At 42.9% G+C, this 12,588-nt stretch overlaps 2 protein-coding genes across 2 annotated transcripts in view; one reads left to right on the top strand and one right to left on the bottom strand.

Annotated features, from left to right (window-relative positions):
• SAXO1 (stabilizer of axonemal microtubules 1) overlaps window positions 1-12,588 on the top strand; it is a gene marked incomplete at its 3' end in the record, with an annotated part of 98,570 nt that overhangs the window by 43,199 nt on the left and 42,783 nt on the right. The window lies entirely within an intron of this gene.
• Window positions 1,048-1,876, bottom strand: LOC308618652 (protein FAM72A-like). The gene has a single exon (XM_081236801.1). The coding sequence runs from the start codon at window positions 1,487-1,489 to the stop codon at window positions 1,205-1,207; it is 285 nt and encodes a 94-aa protein (XP_081092927.1). The 5' UTR covers window positions 1,490-1,876; the 3' UTR covers window positions 1,048-1,204.

Consider the following 12,588-nt stretch of genomic DNA (forward strand, 5'->3'; position numbering starts at 1 on the left):
GTTCGAGTTTGGTTCCACCCCCTTGCCAGCTATGTGTCTCACTGAATGAATGATCTTGGATAACTTAACCTTTCTTTTTTTTTTTTTTTTTTTTTTTTTAGAACAAAACTTTATTTACAAAACTGTAACTTGGTCTGTTTTGGTATGACTATTGACAAAATGCCTTTGACTAAAATATTAGTTAAGGTGATACATTGATTTTTAGCTTTTCATAAAACAAGAATCCAAAACTATTCCAGTTTCTTATTTCTGTGTGGCTCTGAATGCAGATAAACAAAACAAAACAAAGCAAAACAAAATTAAAAAAACCTTCCTTATAATGTACAATGGCTTAAGCAAACCACTTCTTTAAATTTTTTCTATTTAAGGGTTAGGACTGAGACTACTCATCTAAAATTTGCTATTCACAGAGAAAGCCCTGGAGAATAGGAAAACTTAAAGATGGAGGTTATCTGGCTTTCATAATACAATATCCGTATGACTTTAGAAGAATGTAAATAAATAATATTAGTAAACAGTATATATTGATAATTTCCTGGCAAATTCATTTATCTAACATCATGCTGAGGAATCAAGAGGATTTCTCCATACATTCACAGTCTTGTTCCATATTAACAGTCATCACCAATATAACATACGATAACCAGTACCCATGGAAACCTAACAGCCTATTTTTACAAGGTCCCTGTTAAGCTTTAATTCCCAGCTGTGCTTCACACATATATACATGCTTATATGCATAGATTTATGCATGGATATAAGCATGGTGATATATGTGTGGATACTAATGCCCCTTATTCGAATGTAAAATTAATACCATCTGGCATCTAGTTGTACGAAAACCATTCCCAGATTGGGAGATAGTTGAGTGACACATGAAAGATTCTTCTACTATCTGAATTTAAGAGTACACCTATACTGGGAAGAGGGATGGAGAGAGGAAGGGTAGAAGTAGAAGCAGAAGTAGAAGAAAAGGACTACATTGGTTCAATAAACTCAGGTAATTAATTTGAGACAGAAAATAAATAAAGCAACAAATGCCCCATTTTTGTTTTCCAAAAAAATAAATCACTGGCAAATCCTTACTAACAATTTTTGAATTGGTCCATTAATATATTTTTTACATCGGAAAAAGTTTAAGTATTATATATATTATAATTCTATTCATCTAATACACTCCTCTGCTGAGATATCTGACATGTCTTCATCTGTACTCTCTTCTACCTCTGGCAAGTTGCCCCAGAGTAGGAAGTTTACACCATTTTAAACATGCGATGTCCTTCAGTTTACATTTGCAAATTTCAGTGAAATAGCATCTTCCAATGAAGTCCACTGCATTGGTAGGAGGGATGTCTGTAGAGAAAAGGTCTATTTCAGTGTCAGCCAGCAAAACAGCCTTCATTCCCCTAGAGCTGAGCACTTGTTTACAGAATTTGCAACACAGGATGGACACGCGCCGGTCATTGAAACTACAGTTGCTCGTAGACATGGCGTCCGGGGAAGGATGAGGTGTGGGATTTTGAAAATAGAGCAATACCCTCCCTAGTTTGATTCTCCCAGGCTAAAAATCAAATTGCGAGGCCTCGATCTTTTCTAAGCCCGAAAATTGAGAAGGAAATGAGTTCTTTTCTGTTTTCCCGTGGGAGGGTAAAAGTAGTATTTATTGAGTAGAAACCGGGGAGAAGCAGCAACCTTGGCTTTCTCTTTAACTTTCGGGGAAGGGAGAGGAGTCTGAAGTGGGGAGGAGGCAGGCTGCAAGGTGCCTCGGGAACTTCTCTAGTTTTCCCTTTCTCCAGTCTGAAGGATCCTCTACTCTTTAGCTCCTGCTCCTTTTGCAATTCCCTTAGCTTCTCCCGTACAGGCTCTTTTATCTAAAGCTTCCCCCTTGAGCCCCTCCCTCGGAGCGCTCCAATTCCTCTCTCGGATCACGGGCTAAGCGTCCCTACCCACGCGTCCTCTTTGGAAATCTTTCTCCTCTCCCCAGGATTCAGAAATCCCCTCAGCTTTTCCCACCGGGCAATCCCGGGTGTTCCTTAATCCTCCCGCGACCCTTCTCCGCTCTGCTCTTTCGCGGGCCGCACGCTTCACTTCTCTCCTGGCAGTTCCCAGCCCTCAGCGTGCGGGCTCTCGCGTCGTTCCTCTCGCGACTCCCTCCCCTCAGCTTTCCCTCGTGCCCCGCGCCGTCCCCTCAAGTCTTTCCCGAGCGGCCGCTCCAGAGCTCGCGGTGGTGCTGGTGGGTCGGGGCAGAGGTCGCTTTGGGGGCTCCGTCGGCGTTGGTGTCTCTGTCACTGAACACGTCGTTTTTTGCTCCCTCTTCCGTTCTCTGCCTTTCCAACCGGCTGTCCGATAACTTAACCTTTCTAAGCCTTAGACATCTCATGTAGATGAGAATAACAGCAGGATCTCATGGGGTTGTAGTGAAGATGAAATAATAAACAAAACGATTAGCACAGTGCCTGGCATGTGGCAAATGCTCAATAAATGTTAACACATAATTATTACTAGTGAGCCTGTTATTAGGGAGCCATGAAAGTACAGCAGGAGATTAATTCCTATTAGCATCTGGGAGGAGAATATGAACCACGGTTTTCAGTGGAGGTCCTTGTTATATGAAAGAAGGTGAAGAACAACATGGTGGGGTTTTTTTTTTTTTCTGTATAAACAACACATTTATGGTAACTGTCTTCTGCCCATTGGTAAAAAAGGGCCACCACAACAGCATTCCATAGGGGTGTTTCTGTGGTTATGTGCTCCATGAAAATGACCTCATTGGAGGGAATAAATCTCGCAATGACTGCTAAATGCAAACAGTGTTATAGTCCATCAGCAATAATGAAGAAAAAGAAGGATAAATGGTAACAGTTATGAGCTTCTGAGGGGTTACCATGAGCCAGGCATTGTGTTAAGTGCCTCACATTTGTGTGGCTTGCAGTGTCCTTTCTGATGAAGCTTGATCACTTAGAAGAGCCGAAGTCAAACATAAAGCACTTTCAGTGGGTGTAGCTGGAAGTCAGCAGGCTGTGTGTGTGTGTGAGTGTGTGTGTGTGCACGTGCACACACGCATGCAGGCTAGCTAAAACAGAGCTTCTTTTTATCAGCCTTCACTCATTTGACTGCTTTCTGAGCCACGAGTTCAAACATTTTGGAATGTGCCTTTTGAACATGAAGGTTTGTAAGATTACAACCACAAGACTCAGAAAGATCCTGAGCTTGGGGGAGAGTTACAATTAACCTCATAAAGAGCGCAGATGAAAGCCGTTCCCATAGTTACAATCAAAGACACTTTAGGCCACTCTTTCCCCAGAGGAAAAGTTGCTTTTTACGGCGTGTTTTAAAGTTTTATTTCAAAAACAGTCAGCATCTTTAAGCAGAATGTAGTATGCTTCCCAGGCTGTCCCTTGCAATGTGTTTCCAGTTTTCTCAATCGTATTACCAAGTTTCTGGATGTGCCATGAGTTGCTACCCTCATCAGATTCGCATTCAGGAGGATTTAGCCTGATGTTCTTGTGCTCGTAGCAAGAACGCTCTCCCAAACCTCCTTGCTCTTTTCATTCCGAGAGGAGAGTTCAGAGGCAGCATTATTATGTGTGAAGAGATTATCTTTATCGTTCTCTCACTTTTCAGTCAAGGAAACCGAGGCCCAGAGAAGAGATGAAAGCCAGTTCTACCCAGTACTCTTGACTACACCCAGCACCCACTGCTCCTAAAACTCAAGAAACCAGTTTCTCACCCACATCCTGGGTTGGAATGCTTCCTCATTGTGTCCTAGGTCTCTGTGCACACAGGGGTTTATCTGTGTGTGTGCATTTTAATTTAAGCGCTTAAACTTATTTACAAAACAGATAAAGAGGGCTTCCCTGGTGGCTCAGTGGTTGAGAGTCCGCCTGCTGATGCGGGGGGCGCGGGTTCGTACCCCGATCTGGGAGGATCCCACGTGCCGCGGAGCGGCTGGGCCCATGAGCCATGGCCGCTGAGCCTGTGCGTCCGGAGCCTGTGCTCCGCAACGGGAGAGGCCACAACAGTGAGAGGCCCACGTACCGCAAAAAAAAAAACAAACAAAAAAAACCAAATAAAGAGTCACAGATGTAGAAAACAAACTTATGGTTACCAAGGGGGGAAAAAGTGGGGGGAGGGATAAATTGGGAGATTGGGACTGACATGTACCCATTACTATCTATAAAATAGATAACTAATAAGAACCTACTGTATAGCACAGGGAACTCTACTCAGTACTCTGTAATGACCTGTATGGGAAAAGAATCTAAAAAAGAGTGGATATATGTATATGTATAACTGATTCACTTTGCTATACAGCAGAAACTAACACAACATTGTAAATCAACCACACTCCAATAAAAATTAAAGAGAAACAAAAAATATAAGTGCTTAAATATCATGTCTTTTTCTAAGATGTAGAAACTGTGACTAGTGCCTTTCAATAATATCCTTTAATTGAGCACCTCAGTGTTGCAGGGAATGACCAATAGTCTGATAGCACCTGATACCTGATAGGTGTTAAGGTACTGCTGTGGTCAGTTTGCAACTATGATTGCGTGGAATTTCAAGGTTAGTGAAACTTACATCTCTCTTGGTCTGCCTGCTTCACTCCTAGTGTAGTCTGTTTTCCTGGGTCTCACTGCCCCCTGAGCACAACCTTCAGCTTGCCTTGGATTTTGTTGTTTGAAGAGCACTTTATATGCTTTCTCCACCATAATATGCCTTCTGACACTGACTAGATGAAAGCTCGGAGTTTGACCAAATCCTGACTTTGTTTGGATGTGCACATTTCCCTTATACATCGCACAGGACTATTGTAGTGACCTTCTCACCTGTCACAGTGCCTGCAGTCTGTTTCTTATTTATTTATTTATTTATTTTGGCTGTGCCACGCAGCATATAGGAGCTTACTTCCATGACCGGGGATCGAACCTGCGACCCCCCGCATTGGAAGGCGGATTCTTTACCACTGGACCCCCAGGGAAGTTCCCTGCAGTCTGTTTCTTGACCAGTCTTTGCTGCTGTGCTGGTTGTGCTCTATTAAGAACAGAGCCAATCTTACCAGCCACCTGTTAAAAACCCTGTAAGTTTCCCCGTTGCCTAGAGCAGGGGCGGCAAACGATTTTATTTCAGATGTCAATTCCAGTTGTTTGGTAGTGGCTGTCTGAAGTGTGGGCTGCCTGAAGTGTCATAAAGTGCCATGATTTGTATTGTCTGACATGTAGGGAGAGGCGCTGATAGCAGACGTGCAGTGTCCTCCCTAGCCAAGAGGGCAAAGTGTCAACTTTGTAAAAAAATTTATTTTATTTATTTAGTTTTGGCTGCGTTGGGTCTTCGTTGCTGCATGCGGACTTTCTCTAGTTGCAGGGAAGGGGGGCTACTCTTCGTTGAGGTGCGCAGGCTTCTCATTGCCATGGCTTCTCTTGTTGCGGAGCACGGTCTCTAGGCGCACAGGCTTCAGTAGTTGTGGTGTGTGGGCTCTAGAGTGCAGGCTCAGTAGTTGTGGCACACGGGCTTAGTTGCTCCGCAGCATGTGGGATCTTCCTGGACCAGGGCTTGAACCCATGTCCCCTGCATTGGCAGGCGGATTCTTAACCACGGCGCCACCAGGTAAGCCCCAAAGTGTCAACTTCTAAACATGGCATGTCAGACACTTCCTGATCTGGTTTCTGCCCACCTATCACTTACCCCTCCCCAGCTGGCTTCCTTCCTCTGTGCACTGCTTCCCCAACACCCCTGCCACCGCACCAACATGACTTTGTATCTGCCGAACTTCTGCCTGAAATCCCTTGCCAGTTGCCTCCCCTTGCTTCTCCATTGCCTTCTCACCCTTCAACATCAACTAAGTATAATGTGGGATCTTCCCGGACCGGGGAACGAACCTGTGTCCCCTGCATCGGCAGGCGGACTCTCAACCACTGCGCCACCAGGGAAGCCCTGAGCCCTGCTTTTTTACTAAGGAGAGGACGTGTCATTTCTTTGAGTCTTAGGCTATTCATGTTGTAAACTGGGAATCATAATACTGTGCCAGGTTGTTGAGTGGTTTAGAAATAGGATTTCTAAAATGTGAGCATACAGTAGTAAGTCCTCAGTAAATGGTGACTATTATTGGTTATCTACTTTAATCTCAATTTTGTGAGGCACAGTAGGAATTAATTTTAAATGCTGTAACTGAAACTCAAATTATTTCCTTAGGGTCATAGATCAAATAAATTACCGAGTTAGAATTTAAACTCAGGTCCTAGTGGCATCAGGGCCTCTTTCTTATATCATGCGTTTTTATAAAAAATGGCAATGGTCTCAAACATACAAAAAAAAGGTAAAAACAGTACAAAGAATTCTGTATCTCCTCCACCTCACTCAGATTTTCCAGGTGTTCATATTTCATCTCCATTTCCACTCACCCTCTTTTTCTCTCTACACGTGCACGTGGCCACACATGACACACATCTTTTTTCTGACATGCTCATCACCACTAGTGTTGCCCCAAACAAGGACCTCTCCTCCTGCATTATCATTGTATAAGCATCCCAACCAGGAGATCAGCATTGATACAACAATACTCACTGTACAGTCTATAGACCCCATTCAGACTTATCCGAGCATTCCAACAATGTCCCCTTTTCCTTTCTGGTCCAGGATCCTATCTAGGAGCATGCATTCTATTTAGTTATCTTACCACATCAGTATCCTTTAACCTGGAAACATTCCTCCGTCTTTTCCCTGTGTCTCATGCCCTTGAAAGACCTTTCATTCTGTAGGACAACCTTTCACTTTGGTCTGTCCATTGGTTTCCTCATAATTAGACTCAGGCCATGCACTGAGATATTCCTGGTGTATCACGTCAAGAGACACATGATGATGACCTGTCTTATCACTGGTGATGTTAACCTTGATCATCTGGTCATGATGGGGTCTGCCAGGTGTCTCCACTGTACAGCTGCCATTTTCCCTTTGTATTTACTTACTATGGTATACGGTATTATACTAATATCCTGTTCCGCATCACAATATCACCCATCAACCTTATCATCCATGGTCGACTCCCACCTGCATGCACCACCACCGTGGTTGCTGAATAGAAATAATCTATTTCCACCATTTCTGCATTTATTACTTGGCTTTCTACTGTAAGAAAGAGGGTTCCCTTCTCCTCCATTTATACATGTATGTTCAGTATAGACTCATGGTTCTATTTTAACCAATGGGTTATAACCTGTTAACTATCATTTTAATCCTCAAATTGTTCCTGATTTGTTTCTTCAAGCTGGCTCTGTCCTCTTGACAGATGCCCATCATTTATTAAGCATTTCCTTATATTCTGACACAGATGTCCCAGGATCATCTTGTATTTTCTCTGCTCCAACTCTGAAATCAACTTTTCTTCAAATTGTTCTGATTCATTTTAGTGGAGGGTGATATTTAGAAACCAAAATTTGATTGCTCACTGTGCTCATTGCTTCTGTATGCACACACACAGTCGTGCATATAAATATGTATATATACACACACACAAATACAGAAAAAATAAATATTTTATCTATTTTTTATTTAAAAACCCATCACTTTACACCAGTACTTCTAATTCCAATCCAACACCTCAGAGGTCTTTCCAGCCTTCTTTCCATGTTCAGAAATCCCTTCTCAGAGTGAGAAACCTGACTCCTTTTATTCTCACTATATTTACTTATTTGTTCAGTGTAACTAATCTTCCTGACTATCTGGCTGCCTCTTCTGTCTGCCACCTCCGTATCTACAGCCTCTTACTGCCTGCTTTCTTGGCCCTTGGGGATGCTGCCACCAATGTCTTCGTAAGGCATAAGGCCTTCTTCTTTTGCCTCCCCCCATTTCTGAATGCTGAGTACCAATGTTAAGAAGTGGAGATAAGAAGTAATGGATATGTGCTTTTAGGCAGGGAATATGTGCTTTCTCTTTTCCCCACCCAACATGGTACATGATATAATAGGAACTTTATGAATGCTGTATGAATGAATGAATAAATGGATCAATGAACAAATGGAAGAGTAAACAAACTTGTACTACTATTGTGCATTGTTTATCTTGTGAATGTTATGTTGGGATTATCAGAGGATGAGAATAGAATAGGTAAGACCAAAGCATCTTCTCTATCCAGGAAGATTTTTGTCTCTTTTCACCCTTGTAAGCAACTTTGGAAGGCTACAGGGGAAAGGGGCAGATACGGGAATACCTGCTCAAGCAGCCAGAGAAGCTAAATGAAACTCTGGAGTCAGTTGACAGATGAGGCCACCAGCTTGTCTTTGTATCCAGCACAGCTCCAGGGGACCCTTTAACCAGGAGGTATAATGATATAATGATGGGAACAAGTGCAAGACACAGTCTGAGCTTTGGCTGCTTCATTTTGTTTGAGATTCGTGTGTGTGTGTGTGTGTGTTTTAGAGCTAATAGAAGGCAACACTCCAGAGTAAATAGTTCTTGTCCCCCTATGTGATTTCTGAGATTCTATTTGGCTTGCAGTATTTCATGACATTTTTGTCCAACTCCATTGGGATGTGCAACTTTACGGCAACCATGTTGACAGTTACTAGACAGTTGCTAGCGTAAAGGTGCTAGTGCTTTAGAATCCTCTCTAGTAGTGTGCAACTGGAAATAAATGTGCATATTAGTTTTGTGAATACTTAAAACCCATTACCATTCCATTAGAGTTTTCACCAATGCTTACATGGTACCTGCATGTACTACATGACAATACATAAAAATGCCTTATTTTGTTAGAATCACTTTGACAACAGATTCTGTTGGGTGACCACTCAAAGTATCCCCATCTGTCTTGCTGTTGCCCACTGTGGTGACCAAAGACACCTGATCCTTGACTTCGCGCTCCCCTTGCTGCTGGGTGTGGCTTATGACCTGATTCCAGTTAGTGAAAAGGTTTATGGGAAGTAGCTTTCACTTTTCCTTTGTCTGGTTGCAGAAGGTTGGGTTCCTGAGTATCTGAGGCTGCTGCCACTGTGTTCTCTCAATGGGCTTTCTCTCCCTGAGTGTTGTCTAGGTTGGGGATGGTCTCTGCCTTCAATCCTGAAGGACTCAAGGTTTAGAGTAGTGTGGGCACCAAGTGGAGAAAAAGAGCTAGGGGAAGAGCAAAGGGGAGAGGATGAGGAAAGGGATGGAGTCTGACGGAAGCTTGGGGGAGGCCCACCCTTGGCACCTCAGGCTTCTTAGAGGTTCAGAGATGGACACCCAGGTCCACTCCCTCGTTCATGCCCTTGTGTGCCTTTTGCACTGAGCTGGTCCTCTAACTGCCCTTTGCAGCCATGGGCTCTGTGCAGCGTGACTCACAACCTGAGGATTTGGGTCTTTTGTAAGCCTTTTGGTCTAAGGGCAGGTTGTTGTAAAGACTGAGATAATACAGATAAAGAGTTAAGAGCTGTGCCTTGTACATAGTCAGTGCTCAATAAATGTTGAGTATTCATATTGTTACCTTTGAAGGTGTACAAATCTACTGGTGTACAGATTTTCTACCTTTATGAAAAGCCAAAGGCCCCATGGAGAAGAGTTTTCATCCAGGTTAATGGAAACGTATGGTGTTTATTTCTTCAGTGGTTTGAGAAGGGAAAGAGGAGGTCACTTTGCAAAGGTGATAGTGAACCAAGAATTTTATTTTTGTGAATCTCATTTTTTTGGTAAAGGGCTGTCTTCTACCAGAAATCAAGAATGGAATTAATAGCCATCGTGTGTGTATATCTGCCTGTTCTCTCCTAACACCTCCTCATTCCCTAGAACTTTGCCAGCATCTGGGAGGTCCAGTAAGAAATGCTCTTTAAATCCTCTGCATTCTTCCAGAAGCCCAAGGGGTTTAACAAGTTCTGATTTTAGCTAAAACATATAAACCTAAAAAGAAAAAAGTACAATTTCTGTAACTTGGTTTTTTATGCCAGAAATCTTTGTGTGTTTGTCAGGTAACAAAGTAAAACTTGAATCTTTTGTTATTGGTTATTGGGCAGTTGATATAAAGCAGGATATTTGTTCAGTGATAAGAGTGGGTTGCCTTTAACATTTTATAAGGTCATGTTTTATCGAAGGAGTGGGTTTTACACTATCAGTATAAAGTTAATATCAGTAAATTTGAATTTCCAGAGCAAAGACTATATTGAAAAAGTACAGTTGGAAAGAGGTAATTTAAAAAATCTCCCTTTAAGCTAAACATCTGAGGAGAAGTAGAGAAAAATCATTAATGAAATCAGAGATCACTTGGATATGATGAATTATGAACACACAGCACAGTGAAGTAATTTCATTCCAGCTGCTCATCTGTGGTCATAATTAAACTGGAAATTCAGCCTCCTGCTTTTTTTGGGGGGGTGGTGATCTCGTAACAGTGACTTCAGTCCCTAAGAATCAAATGCTTGTTTAAAAATATTTCTGGTACTCAAAGGAATAAATTTAGCTCAATAAGGCTATTTTTCTAAAATCATTCCACTCATTGTTTAAATGATTTTTCTTTCACTTTAATGACATTATAGGAGATTTGGCTCAAATTTTGAAAAGCTCCTTAGAGGCAGAGAGAAAAAAAATGTAGATTAGCATTGGTAAATCTTTTTTGATGGAGGATATAACAGTAGTTGAAATTTTGGTATCAGTTGAAATTCCAAAGGTTTCTAGAATTGAAGCAAGCAGCAGTGGGGCACGGGGAATACTCAGTTTATGATGGTTAGGTCAGTAGCTTATGAGCAAGCAGTGGAGAGAATCCTCACAGCTGAAATTAGGCATTGGCTATTAGATTCCGATCTGTTCTGTCTGCGTGTCTTGCTTGGCCCCTTGCTGCTCTGAAGGACAAAAGTACTCCTTTCTGTGGCTGCTTAGGTGGGAAATGATATTGGGTAGGAGGGCTGGGGCTGGGGAGAGGTGATGGGAACCATTTCCTCATTACCCACAGCGTGAGACAGGTCCACATTTAGAGAAGGAAAGGTTCCCAGAAATCTTGACACAGCAAGACCTTGGCATTGAAAACCTAGCATGGAGGCTAAGGTACCTCAGCACCAAGTTTTGGAGCCCAAGGCAATGGAATATCAATAAATACAGTGAAGTGCCTCGTAAATCCTCAGTAATTCACAAGGCCCTCGACAGCTCCCAGGCTTGTCGGTAACTCCGTATAGGACATAAAAAGCATGCTTGTACCCTAGAGACGGGATGCTGGGCTGCTTTTCTGAAGGAGATGGAGCGCAGCTGTGCCTGGAGACCTGCTCTTTGGACCTTTGGCCCCTTGCAAGTTGTTGCCAGTTCACCTGCTGAAACTCAAAGCAGGAATCCTGGGCTGCATTTCATGTGTGTGTGGATGGCTTCAGGGAGGGCATGCACCTCAGCTGATGGCCAGTGTTTTATTTACAGATTCACCAGAACTTCCAGTTCTTTCCCCCAACTTGAAGCTAAGAGAAGAGGACGAGTTCTGTGTGAACTACTGCTTGGGGGTAATTTGACCTCCAAGATGACAGCTCAGGGTAATCCTAGCCAGCCCCTAATCCTTCCAAAGGGGCTATGAAAACAGCACTTGGTTGTTGTTTATGCAAAATAGGGAAGGGGCGTGTTTGGAGGGAGAAATTCTGCAACAGATTAATGCATGTGGAGCAGCTGATGTCAGCTGGCTGGTGGAGATTAACATGGTGTACAGCGCCCCTGTTGTCTTTTTACCTTAATTAATTAGATGAGACATTTAATATGTTGAAACATCAAGCCGAACATCTGGGGTTTTATGGGTAGTGGCGTTTATCCAGCTGTTTACTCTCCCTGCTTTCCGAGGAAGATCCATGCTCATTGGGTCCTGTTCACTCTTAAATTTAGTCAGTTCAGAGGTCACAGGATCTCTAACTCCAAGCCTTTTGATCGTGATTAGAGAAGTGTCTCATCTTCTGAGTGATCAACTTGAATTTTCCTCAGAAAGGAATTTGATATGATGAAAAGAACATCTCAAGGAGTTAGCAAAACTGGCCCTGGCCCAGGTTTTACCACTGATTGTTCTGTGAGATTGAGCGCATCTTGAATGCCCCCTTGGCCTTGTTTCCTTATCTGGGATATTGCGGGAAGGCGAATAATTTCTGCCCTGCTTAGCTCTTAGGGTGGCAGGAAGAAGGAGACCATATGGAAAAGCTCTGTAAACTGTGCGTGTTTTACAAATTGTTCACCCAGCCACCCAAAGCTATTTTAGGAAGCTTGTAGGTGTTCCAGGCATTGTGCTTAGCTGGTTATATAATAGTGAACAAGATTCCCCCCCACCCCCACTCCCCATACCAAGGAGCCCAGTCTGGGCAACAAACAAGCATTTTGTAATATTGTGGGATAAATGCTGTGATAAGAATAATTACAGTGTGCTCGGCAACAACGCAATCTTGGGTTAGGGGTGAGGTGGTGGGTCAAAGACAGTTATTATTTAAAAATAGGGATTAAAGAGGCTTTGGTTTTATTTTTTTTCTTTTTTTGGCAATGCCTGGAAGAGAGCCTTGGGAAGATTTGCTGAGCACAGCTGTTGGGTTTCATCTGAAATGCGCGGGGCACTCACTCGATTTCTTGAGAAGAGAGTGAAACTCTGGTTAAGTATGTGAGGTCGCTGTTTTTTGG

The sequence above is a fragment of the Mesoplodon bidens genome (assembly GCF_964165515.1).
Source record: "Mesoplodon bidens genome assembly, chromosome: 6".
Classification (NCBI taxonomy): domain Eukaryota; kingdom Metazoa; phylum Chordata; class Mammalia; order Artiodactyla; family Ziphiidae; genus Mesoplodon; species Mesoplodon bidens.

Coding starts and splice junctions, on each gene's coding strand:
- LOC308618652 (XM_081236801.1), bottom strand. CDS start 1,489: ATGTCTACGAGCAACTGTAGTTTCAATGACCGGCGCGTGTCCATCCTG.